The 12,431-nt window shown below is 52.5% G+C and overlaps 1 protein-coding gene across 1 annotated transcript in view; it reads left to right on the top strand.

Moving 5' to 3' along the window:
* The window catches only part of EPAS1 (endothelial PAS domain protein 1), a gene marked incomplete at its 3' end in the record, with an annotated part of 85,904 nt that overhangs the window by 47,323 nt on the left and 26,150 nt on the right, over positions 1-12,431 (top strand). The window contains 3 exon segments of the mRNA NM_001097420.1: positions 905-1,095; positions 9,655-9,806; positions 10,210-10,294. Coding sequence (NP_001090889.1) covers positions 905-1,095; positions 9,655-9,806; positions 10,210-10,294 — 428 coding nt within the window.

The following is a 12,431-nucleotide window of genomic DNA, read 5'->3' as shown; positions in this document are numbered from 1 at the left end:
CATTTCTATTTATATGATCATCTTTTCCTAGATAGAGTTGTTATTGATACTGGCTAACATCGACTGCTACCATTGGGATCAGCCTGGTGCCAAATAAAGACTACACATAATGTATCCTATCCAATCCTCACTTTAACTCTATGGAGCAATGCTGTATTACCATTTTATAGATGAGCAAATTGAGGCCAAACAGGTTAAATACTATACATGTGCACGAGCAGGCAAGTGGACCTCTGTCCTGCGGAGAGAAGGACAATGAGCAGGAGACCGGCTGGTAGCCTGTGCTGGCAGGATGAGAAAGGCAACGTGTTTTGTGCACAATGCTTTTTAACCCTCGGCAGGTGTGCGCTTTGGGACACCAGGCTCACGGGTGTCTGGCCAGCTGTTCTTGGACGCTAGTGGCATTTTTGATTTTTATGGCAGAAATCACTCTCTGATATGAAGTGGGATCTAGGGTCCAGTACTGGGCTTCTTTATTTCTAAGAGCATTTATCCAGAAGCAGTTCTTCATCTTGTTCTCCAGAGGCTTTAATACAGCCGTCCGGGCCCCTGGCCACAGCTTCCTCACACCTCCCTCTCCATCTGTGGGCATTCACCCCAGCCCCCTGATAGCCCAGGACCAGGTCCCAGGCACTGCCAGTTGATTGACTTAATCAGCCAGCCTTTGCTCAGACCGCGCCCATGTGCAGCCCCGGCATGGACTCCATGGCGTGCAGGAGGGGAAGGGGGTTGAGACCCAGCAACCTGATGACTCTGTGCGGCTCAGATGACCCATGTGAGGCTGCGTTGGCTCAGCGGGGGAGTCCGGCTGTGCCATGGGTGGGGGGCCCTGGGGATGTCATGACCAGGGGTGTGATGGGATGACAGTGACGTCCTGGAGACTAACTCTTCACTCTCAATGTAGGAGTAGCTCGGAGAGGAGGAAGGAGAAGTCCCGGGATGCTGCCCGGTGCCGGCGGAGCAAGGAGACAGAGGTCTTCTACGAGCTGGCCCACGAGCTGCCCCTGCCCCACAGCGTGAGCTCCCACCTGGACAAGGCCTCCATCATGCGGCTGGCCATCAGCTTCCTGCGCACACACAAGCTCCTGTCCTCAGGTGAGGCTGCAGACTCCCGGGCGCCTTCCCAGCCCGTCCTCACCCACTGTGTCAGAGCTGGAAGGCCGCTGGGAAGGTCTCCCTCCCCAGGACCCCGACTCTGCAAAGCTTCCACCCAGAGATGCCATCAGTAGTGCTTTGTTCCTTCACATTGAGCATCTTTCTAACAATGGCCTGTGCAGCGAATGCAGCCATGGATGATGAACAAGGACAGGACCAGGGAAGCATGTGGAAGCTGAGAGAACAGAAAGGGCTGGGAGAACAGGAGTGGCTTTGCTGGCTCCCCAGTGGCCGTGCCCTTGGCTGTCAGACCCCCACTCCCCTCCAGGGTGAATCCTTAGGAAGCATCTCAGTGCTTTGCTGCCGGCCACCTTCTCCAGAGGCGGAGGTGTGTCCATATGACCTTTCCTTCTTACCAGCCAGGGTGCCAGGCAAAATTACTCAGTGTCTGTGCTCTTCATTTCCTCATCTCTGAAAAGGGGTTAAAAATACTTACTGCACAGGGTGTCTTTGAGAATTAACAGAGAGGATGTCTGCAAAGGCCCAGCCACACTGGTTCACACCAGGGAGCCCTTGACAGATAACAATCTCCCCCTAGGAACCAACTAATTCTCACCTTCCCTGCTATCTCTTCAAGTCTCAAGCTCACAAAAGTTTTTTTTCCCCTCGGGGTTCACCTTCTTCAAAATACTGTTTCCTGTTAGTCCTGACCAGAAAGAGGTGGCCTGGGGAGTTTGCCGGTTTCAGATGCGAAGTGACAGTGCTGCCTTGACTGCCAGTTTTGTGAGGGCACTGGGCAGCGGGCAGTGCCCCTCTGCTCCCCACCGGGCTGCAGCCCGCAGCGGGCAGCGTCCGAGGTGGTGCGCAGAGGGAGGTGGGCAGGCAGGGGAAGGTTCTTTTGTGGTTGGTTTTCAGTTTTCCTGAGTGAGCCACGTGCCTTGGAGCGGGGTTGATTCTGCCATCCTGTTATGAAGTGGCTATTCTGGGAAAGAAACCCAAAGCAGAGGGAATCCAGTGTGAGGCGGGGAGGCCGGAGCGGCCTGTGCTATTCTGGGCCCTGGAGCACAGGAAGGATATGGGGGGAAGACTTTCAGAAAATAGGATGATGGCTCAGTGAGTCCAGGGGTTGGAGGGCTAACCCTGAAATAAAAGGCTACAAAGTCTCAGAAAAGAGCAGACAGGAGGGGGAGAACCAAAGACGAAGACATGGTGTATAAATACTTTGAAAGAAACGATGCGAGGCATGGTAGACCTGTCATCATAGATCATGTACAAAGAGGGAACCGTGGGCTGAAGTGTAAGACAAGTGTGGAGATGCCATCGCAAGGCACGTGTATACCTCTTTCCTTTAGAGTCTTGTCTTCCAGGACAGGTGAGGGCAAGGCCTAGCAGTGTTGGAATCATCTTTAATATGCGCAGAGTAGGGAATGCGGGACTTAGTGACTAGACAGCGACCCCTTCCCCACATCCAGAAACATCTCAGCTTCCTTGTTACAATACCTGAAATTCTACTCTTAGAGACTAATTTCTTTGGATTCACCATTGCTTCCTTCTATCACTACCACCTCTGTTCCTCCACCATCAGAGAGCCCCGAAAGGAGTAATACATGAATCCCAGGATACCTCTCTGATTGAATGTGGACTTGGAGGACATTTCTTCTCGTTTCCCAGATGATGAGAAATGAGGCACAGAAAAGATAAGGTTGCCCCAAGTGGCCCATTTAGCACCTGGCGTTCAGGTCCTCCTGAGTCATGATCCATGGGAAAAGAAACGTGGAGGGCAGGAGTGGGCTGCAGACCTGGTCAGGAGAAGGTGCTGCCGAGGGCTGGAGACTGGGGAAGGGGAAGGGTCTCCCTCAGCAGGGGAGCCACAGTTAGAACAGAGGCACTAGGGGCCGGCCCTGAGCAGCGGGCCCTGCAGGAGGGCCTCACACAGTGATTGTTTCTGCCTCCCTGTTGGTGCCCAGCCTTGGTTCCCGTGCTTTCCCACGTGTGACCATCCTCCTCCAGGGTTCGGGGTTGGCCTGGAGAGGACGCAGGCCCGAGGCTCTGAGCACTCTGCCTGCATATGTGCTGGCATGAACCCCCAGTGTGCCAGACACACCCAGGGAGATGGGACCAGAGCACCCACAGCGAGACCTCACACATCCCCGCATAGGGGCTGTCGCAAGTTGTGGACACCAAGTGCCTGCCCTCTGGCTGGACTTGGCCCCAGACCAACCAGCACCCTCAGCATGTCAGTTCTGGTCTCCTCTCTGCCCGAGGAATAAAATGACAGAAAAGGATAAAAAGTGTCCATGTTTGGCCATCTGGCCCAGTGTCCTTGAAGGAGCAGTTCTCATAAAACACACATCGCCCGGGGGAGGAGGCAAAGGATGGGCAGCTGTGCCCCCTCTTCTAGGCCGCACGTTCTTTAAACCCATTGTTGAAATTACTTTTCAGAATCGTATGCGAGACAAGGATCTTGTGCTTTTTCCATCATATTTGCTTCTTCAAACCATGCGGTGCAACGAAAAGCAGTATAGGGATTTGTGGGCAGCTGGACCTGCTCTGGAACCCTGGTCCAGCTGCCTTCCTTCTCTGCGGCCTGTACAAACCGTTTTACTACCATGGGGCTCTGCTTTCTCACCCACACAAAGGGGGCACCCGTACCTACCTTGCCATGCGTTTCGAGGACATTGGACATAGAAGCCCTTATCCGCTTGCCTGCCACATACAGGGCTTCCAATGCATTATAGCTTAGAGATGAAACTTACTATAAACAAGCACATGGACTTGTAATAAGTATAGGCGTCTGGAAGAATGCTGTAGATGAAAACCTGATGTAAACCCTTACTGTCCTCTCACTACCTTCTGGCGATTTCTAGCAAGAGGCAGAGTTGCCGAGCTTTCCCAAATCAAAACAAACCACAGATTCATTATCGAAGCATTTCTAACAAAGGTGAGCGCCGATGTTGGCTCACTTGATGGTAGGAAATAGCTGGTTGCATACCTCAGAGTTCAAAAGGCTAAAAAAGACCAGGTTTTGCTTTAGAAAAGTTTCTTCTTTACTTAGTAACACGTTTCCCTTTGATTTTCACAGTAGGCTGTTCTGTGTGGGAATGTTGGAGAGGAAACCTCAACACTGAGAAATTCAGGCTGGGAGTCTGGGCAGCCGATTGAGATTTGTATCACAGGAAGCAAACTGAAACAATAGCTTTATGATATTAGCTTCCACGCTGGGCCGAGAACAGAACACACTCTGACGGGAACCTCAGTGGAAATACCACTTGATTGTCTTAAATCCTCTTTCAAGATGCGCCCCACAAACTGTAACCAAATGCGGGCCACACTGGCACTTGGAGGGCGTTCAACAGCAGTAAATGTGCAAACCTGGCTTTCCACTGTAAATGTGATAATTTGGCTTCCCCGCACGCATGCGAGGTGACGTCAGATTTCATTTTACGCGGGAGCTAGAGGTCAGTGTGAAGCAGGGTTTCTAAGACAAATGTCAGGTTTATTATTAATTCATTGGCATTTGCTTAGTGAAGACATCACTCTTAATGAGATTTTGATTTCCTGATCTCTAGACTACGAAGGGAAAGACACTAAAATATGGGACGAGTGATTTTGAAGTTTTTTTTACCGTGACCTTTTCATGCAGGAAAAGTGAGATCAGAGGGAAAATTGTGGAGGCGGATGAAGTTTCTGGTGCCGTCTTATCCCCCACTTTCCAACTTCTTTTCCCAGGCTTTCACCCCTACTTTTTTACTGTCCCACCCCTTGCTGCCCACCTCCCCGCCCCCGCCCCCAGACCAAGGCCTTTCCCTGTCCTGTTCGGAGAAGAACGGAGAGGCTGATGCCCGCTAGGATGTTGATGACTGAGAGCAGCTAATGTACCCTCTCTTCCAGAGAAACTGACGTTGTTCAGATCATTCTCTTAACTTAAGCCAGAGAAGTCAGCTCATTCAACAGGTATGTGCTGACCCCAGCCCTGTGCTGCGACTTAAGAAGGTTGATACAGAGACGTAAGAGAGGATAAGAAGTGATGTACGAAACAAAGGGATGCATTTCTAATGGGGAAGTCAAGGTCCTTTGGGAAGCCTGCAAGTTCAGATTATAAAACACAGCGCCTTCTGCCGAAGATGTGAGCGTAGCCCAAGCCTAGTGCCCGGTAATGGTGGGGTTGAAAGGTATGACTGATGATCCAGTGAGTGGTTCAAAATGAGTTTCCTTGGGGCTTGACCTGGGGGGCTTTTGCAGTCAGCAGACCCAGGCTGGCCCAGGGGTGGGGGTGGGGGCTTAGTCTGGGTCTATGGCCCCAGGAGGGCTGGGGGTGGGGTGGGGGGCAGAATCAGGCTAAAAGGAAAGACCCTTGGATAAGAACCATGGGCGACTGCCCACCAAGCGCATCTGCACCAGGAGGGTCACATCAGAGTGGTTTGAAAGAGCAGTCCTAGAACTTCTCAAGGTAGGAGACAGAGGGGAAAAGAACCCTGGTGGCCTTAAACTGCACCCTGACCAGCAGCATCTGTAGACGGGCTGGTCCCAGAGGCCCGGTCAGGAGCAGCTGCCCCCTGCCACCCTGCCCGCTCACCCCAGACACCCAGCTCCTGCTGCCCGCGGGGTCCCACCCCACCCGGGTGGTGCTGCCTGAAGGAAATGCACGGTGCTCCGGAAAAAGTGCTCCGAAACCTCAGCCCGCGCATATCCTGGCTGTGGGGAGTCATCAAAGCCTGTTTACCGGGGCTATTTTTAGCATTAAAGACTCTTGTTGTGCTCCGGGGCCCAGTGTGCTTCATCTCCTCAGTGCCTCTGATCTGCACCGCCCAGCCCTCTTCTTTGGGGTCAGACCCCCGAAGGGTCCTGGGAAGCAAGTAACTGAGACCTGGAACCCCAGGCTAAATGTTAAGGCCCCACTGAGGGCTTCCTGAGCACCTGCTGCCAGCCAGTCCCTCTTTATTTGGCACCAAGGGTTTCTTCTGGATTGCTGTGTGACCTTGTGGCGGTTTGTCTTTGTCTTCCCCGCCAGTCTGTAGATTCCTTGAGGGAAAGGATGCTCTTACAGCTGACTCCCTAGGAAAGGACTGAGCACCGAGTGACACTTGTTGACAGATGACCTGACTGATTTCCTGCTTTGTGCCCAGCATGGGGCAGACACTCAGTAGGAGTGTGACAGCTACATAGTGAGAGAGTGAATTTTCTGTGTGCCGAGCCCTGAGTCAGGGGTTAGTGTTACAATCGAAAGACACTGTTGCCGGGAAAGCGCAGGGGAAAGGCAGGGCCATCTTCAGCTGGGGGTCGGGGCGGGGGATGATGAGCCTGAGCCCCTGGCCCCTCAGGTGATGGGCTGCCTCTGGCCCCGCAGCTTTCACCTTCAGTTCCAAGCTGACAGTGAGCTGGATAGGTTCCTTCCAGAGGATGCTAAGCTGGCCAGGTGCCTTATCCCAGGAGGATAAGCAGGTGCTGGGGAGCAAATAGTTCCACAGAGGAAAGAGGCCCTGTCGTCCCAGGGTCCCCAGGGGCTGGCCTACTGGCTTCCTGGTCGCCCCGCCATTGTGACTGCAGTTCCAAGACGTTCCGTTTCCATTTGTGGGCCCTGAGGTCCCCTCTCCCTCCCTCCCTCCCTCCCAGAGGCCAGCTGGCCAGCTGCTGTAGCCAATTTCGCCACCTCCTGGATGCAAGTGTACTGGGCATGGATGGAAACCAGTTTGGCTGTGTTGGAACTGTTAAAAACAGGAAATTTTAAGCAGAACTATTTCCTCTGGGCCTAGTTAACCCAAATAGGGTTGTCTTGGGATGACTCCAGATTTTGAAGTCAGTGTTGCCACTGACATGAAAGAAGTTGAAGAGAAAAAAAATCTTCTCAATAGTGCAGAAATCACAGGCTGGCCTCTGCTGTCTAGAGAAGGCACTCACCTCTCTGGTGGGATTTGAACACTGTTGAAATCGTCTCCTCACTCGTCTTCCACATAGGTCAGCACCTGCCAAAACGGGTTGATTCTCCCAGCATTAGGGTCGCTTGTAGGGCCTTAAGGGAAGGCGGCGATTCTCCACCTGTGGTCCTAGCCACCGGTGCCCGCATCACTCACGAACTTGTTAGAAAGGCAGATTCTCAGCCTTCCCATCTGAGACCTACTGAGTAGAACTCGAGGCAGGGGGTGCATCCAGAGCCAGCTCCCGAGTGTGGGACCGTGTGGTTCCACAGGGACTTCCACACCTGGAAGGGCCCTGGGCCTGGTTTAATGTTTCAGCCAGAGGTGCCACTTTTTGACTCTGCACGGGGCCCAGAAATCCTTGCTTTAGCAAGTCCTCCCACTGGTTCTGGGGCACGCTCCAGTTTGAAACCACTGGAGTTGGGTCATGGTTTCTCCTGAAACCCCTGTGAAAATACCAGTTTTAAGCCAGCAGCATGAACAGTGGCCATGGTACCACCCACACCTGGAACTGTGGTTCATTATCTTCAGTCAGCTAATCAGTGAGTTGGCAGGGACCCCAAACAGGGATGACGTGTGGGTGTGTGTGTCGTACAAAGGCCATTCCCAGTCTCCCCTCCTAGGCTGGCGTCCCGAATCAGGATATGAAGAAGTTCCCTCATTTCGTTCCTACATTTTAGCAAAACAGAGGGAGGTCACTAGGACTCTTCTCTGTTCGGGCCACCTCCTGGCCCTAAAGGCTGGGCTGTCCCTGGGCAGCCTCTGTGGCCCCGGCACATTCACTGGTCATGCGGCTGGTTCCCAGTGGTGCCATGGAAGCCCCATGATAGGAACATCTCCTAATTTGGATTTGTTCTTCTGGAGGAATTACAGCATATGGCCCAGAGCTTAAATTTAGGGGCTCAAGGGAAAAGAGAACCAAATAAACCCAGTGCCCTGGCAGAAAGGCCCTTGAACCTCATTTCACAGCATCCACACGTCCCTTGCCAAGTGGTCCATAAAGCAGTTGCATTGTACATTCCCGAGGACAGTCTCAATATGAGAGACTCCTTTTCCTTGTGTGAATATTAACTTTTATAAGTGACAAATTTTCTCTGTTCCTCTTGGTGCTGTAAATTAAGGGAGGCGTATTTGGCCTGATGTTTGTACTGGATGATTACAGATTTTTCTAAGTAAATGTATGTTTGGGGTTAAGCAATGAGCCAGGAGAAGCAAGATTGAAATGCAGTCTGTGGTCTGAGCAGTAACAACCAAGGGCTTGCAGGCCTGAGAGCCTTATCTGTTTGGAACAAGAGCTGAGTCTCCGTTTTGCAGACAGCAGAGGTGTACTTGATAGGCCAGGGCTCCCCAAGGCGGTCAGTTGGGGGTGGATGCTTTCCCAGGTTGTCCCTAGCAACCACCTCCACAGGCTGCCACAGACACAGGAGCCTCCTCTCGTGGCTTCACACCTCTGGTCCTCACTCTCCAAACGGTCTCACATGCCATTGCCAGATGCACCTCCTCAAAGCCGTGGTCTGAGGTGCCACTCCTCCAGGCCAGTGAGTGCACCTCACAAGGCCAATGGATGAGACCCTCCTTTTCAGCCAGATGGGCCTCTTCTCAGTTTCTGGAGGGAGCTTGTTCCAGGCTTTGCCACCTCCATGCTCTCCGGTGTCTGCCCAACCCACCGGGCCCAGAAAGCCCTTCTTTGATTTAACAGAGTGAGACCCTGTCTTTCACGAGTCTCTCCCATTGTCCTTCTTTGAACGGTCATCTCTGACCATCCCAAAGCAAGCCCCGCTTCCTGTGAACCCTGCAGCGCTTACTGTCTCTCTTCCCCCAGGTGCCCAACTCTGTCGCCCTGGATTTTTCCCTTGGATTTGCATCTCTCTGTGCCACACAGCCCTTGTCCAGGTTTTGAGCAATTTGATGGCAGTGATGGCGTCTTAGAGGGAGCAGAAGGGGAACAGAATTCACGATGGTTGATCATTTTAGACATTTTGCATATGTATTTAGTCCTCACAACTCAGAGATGGCAATTATTATCTCCCTTTAGCTGATGAGGAAACTGGTATTCAAAGAGGTTCCTGCTTGTTCAGAGTCATAGCCCCATAGGAGGAGTAGAGTCAGTGTTTATTTAACTCCAAAGCCCATAAATGTTCAGCTGCCTGAGTCCACCAGCTACAGCCTTTAAAACCTTGGGCAAATGACTTAACCTGTCTAAGCCTCATCTGTAAGATGAGACAAAAAACAGCAGCTACCCCATAGCTGTTCTGAAGGTCATAGAGCATGCTCAGTGCAGTGCCTGATAGGCTCGCATGCTCAGTGTACATTAGAGAAAGTTATTGGTCCAGCTCCTACTGTAACTGCCTCTCCTCTCTGACTGCTCCTGCCACCACTGCCGCTGGTGCCACAAGTGTGCCACTGCTACAGCCGTACTGCCCGCAGAGCCCCCGTCAGGGTGTCCTCTGTGCAGTGGTGCCCATCAGATGCCCGCTGCGTGGGCATGTGGTAACCACTTAGGTGGTTGGCAGTGTGCATCTCCAGAAAAATCCGCTTAAGTCTTTGAGCCATCCCTGGCAGACATCTGAGCACGCCAGTCACCTCTGCTTTGACAACACCCTCATGCAAACCGTCCACCTTCCCCCACCCCCACTCGTTCCAGTTTGCTCTGAAAATGAATCTGAAGCAGAAGCTGACCAGCAGATGGACAACTTGTACCTGAAAGCCTTGGAGGGTTTCATTGCCGTAGTGACCCAGGATGGCGACATGATCTTTCTGTCGGAAAACATCAGCAAGTTCATGGGACTCACACAGGTGACAGCCTCCTCTGGCTCTTTCACCTTCACATGGGGGTAGAAATTAGTGGAAGGTTCTGATCGCATCCCTCCTGATCTCTCCCTGCATGTGCCCACCGTCCTCCTCTCTGATCTCAAGCCGCAAACCTCAGATTCACGCTCCCAGCCCTGCCCTGGGTTTGGCGTTGCTGATGCCCATCCTGGTGGATGGCTCTGCCAAGGGGATTAACAGGCCCACCCCATGAATCAGGTTGCCACGAGCTCTGTGACAGCCATGGGTCTGCAGACCAGTAGGTTGGGATATAAGGAGATGCAATTCAGTCTCCTCCCTGTCTCCAGATCTGGAAGGGGACCCAGCTTCCTCTAGGAGATGTCGTCTTCAGTGGTAGGAATAATGAAGCCCAAGCTTGTTTTTGAAACAGGTGGAGCTAACAGGACACAGCATCTTTGACTTCACTCACCCCTGTGACCATGAGGAGATCCGTGAGAACCTCAGCCTCAAAAATGGTAACGTATTCTTCATTGTGTTTCCTTCCTCCTTATACCACCTGAGAGGGGATCTGCATTCCCTTTGTCTATAAATGTAGGATGGATGGACCATGGCCATGGTGGTCCAGAAAAAAACGGACATCCATGAAAAACTAGCAGAGCCTAGGAGATGAGGTCCAGGGCCCTGGAAGGACCTGGTCTCAGAAGTGTCTCTGGTTGGTTCTTCCTGCTACCAGATGTCACACTCCTAGGGTGCTCCTCCAAGTTAGGACACTATCTCCAGGAGGTTTCATCACCTGAGCATCCAGCATCTCTGCCAAATGCCACCACCCAAACCAATCAGCTCATCTGTGCCAAAATGTTCATGGGAACTGTCACAGTTGTCTATATGACGGTTGTGTAACAGATAGCCCCAAATATAGTGGCTTAAACAATCATTTTGTTACCTCTCATGAGTCCGTGGATTCTGTGGGTGGTTCTTTTGCTCAAAGGGATGTCAGCCAGGCTGCCCTCATCTGGGGGCTGGACTTGGTGAGATGACCAGATGGCTCACCCACACCTCTAGGACCTTGGGTCCGGTAGCTGGAGACTGGGGCTCCACTGGGATGCTGGCACAGGTGAACCTCTCACTCCATGGGGTCTCAGAGCCCCTCCCTGTCCACATGGGGTCTCCAGGGTAGCTGGACTTCTTACACAGCAACTCAGGGTTCCCAAAAAGGACAAAATTGGAAGCTGTCAGACCTTCCGAAGGCTTAGTCCTGAAGCTGGCACAGCAGCACTCTGCCTCATTCTGTCGTTAGCCAGAGTTACAGGCCGGTCCCATCCACGGTGGGAGGGAATTACAGACAGGAGTACTGGGCTCACTGGGGCCACCTTTGGAGTCAGTGAATGAATGAAGTTGGGCCCCCGGTGATAAGAAATGGGACAGATAGTGTTTGATGGAGAAGAGACTTAAAAGGTCTCAGGCACTGCACCCTCCCTGTGGGGGCTCCAGCAGATGCCATTGGCTGGAAGGGCCCATACAAGCAGAAAGCCCTTTGCAGTGACAGTCAGAGCTTGCTGCTTCATCTCTTGCAACTGGGGATGTTCCCACAAAGGTACAAATGGGTGTATTGTCACGTGGATTGAAGCTTTGTGAAGATAGGTGCTCAGTGACAACCTGAGAGTTGATCTCTGCCTTGGACAGGTTCCACCCAAATCTAGACCTCCCCTTTACCTCACTCACCTGGCACTGCCATGGAGTGCGTGCTTGTCCATCCTGAATGGCAGAGGTAGTGGTACCAAGCCTGCAAGATTTTGCTGCTATTACCACACACACTGCAAAAGCAGACAGACACTTCCTTAGCGCACTTCAGCCCTTGTTACGGAGCCTGCACAGTACAGGAGGTACAACTGCCTCCCCCTGACCCCCCGCCACCCTGCTGCCTCCTCCGACCCCTCTGTTCTCCCTCCTGGGCGTACACAGGCTGGGGAGCACTCCATGGGCTATTTGGTGTCTTCTCTGGGCTGCTGAGAAAGGCTCATTTGGCACAATGAGGAAGGGGCTACCAGAGTTTCCAAATCCCTTTCTAAAACAGGTGCTGGCAGCCTGAATAAATCAGGAAGTCTCTTATTTCTTCTCTACTCTGGAAGCCTTTGGGCCCTTGGCTTCTCAGTCTCAGTTCAACCTCTGCCCCTAGGCTCAGTCTCACTGTGACCTGAACCAAGTCACTTCGTTGCTCTGTTCCTTGGAGTCTTTTTTTCAAATTGACGGTACTGGACCAGGAAAAGTCTAGGACCTTCCAGCTCTCAAGTGCCATGATTCAGTGTGACTCGACTCTGTCGATCCAAGTAGAACTTGAGGTCTCTTGGTCCATGTGTGGAGGACTCGGGATCAAAATCAGTGAACTCAGCAAAGCCTTTGAAGGTGCCGGCCCGAGTGGACTCATGATCTGTAAGCAAAGGGTCAGTGTGAGCACCCAAAGAAGATAAGGCTGTGAGGCTGAGTGTGGAAGGCTGTGCAGGCCAGGTATTGGGCCTTGGACGTCATCCCGTACACAGAGGGAAGCTCTTTGAGCAGGGGCGGGGTAACTGGTTGGAGCTATGTTTAGAAAGATTAACCAAACTGCAGGATGGAGAGAATGCAGAGGTGAGCAGGTTAGGAGGCCACAGTCAT

Source organism: Sus scrofa, chromosome 3 (genome assembly GCF_000003025.6).
Source record: "Sus scrofa isolate TJ Tabasco breed Duroc chromosome 3, Sscrofa11.1, whole genome shotgun sequence".
In the NCBI taxonomy this organism is placed as follows: domain Eukaryota; kingdom Metazoa; phylum Chordata; class Mammalia; order Artiodactyla; family Suidae; genus Sus; species Sus scrofa.
Note: the sequence above shows the minus strand (reverse complement) of the source record. Positions and strands in the feature narration are given on the sequence as shown.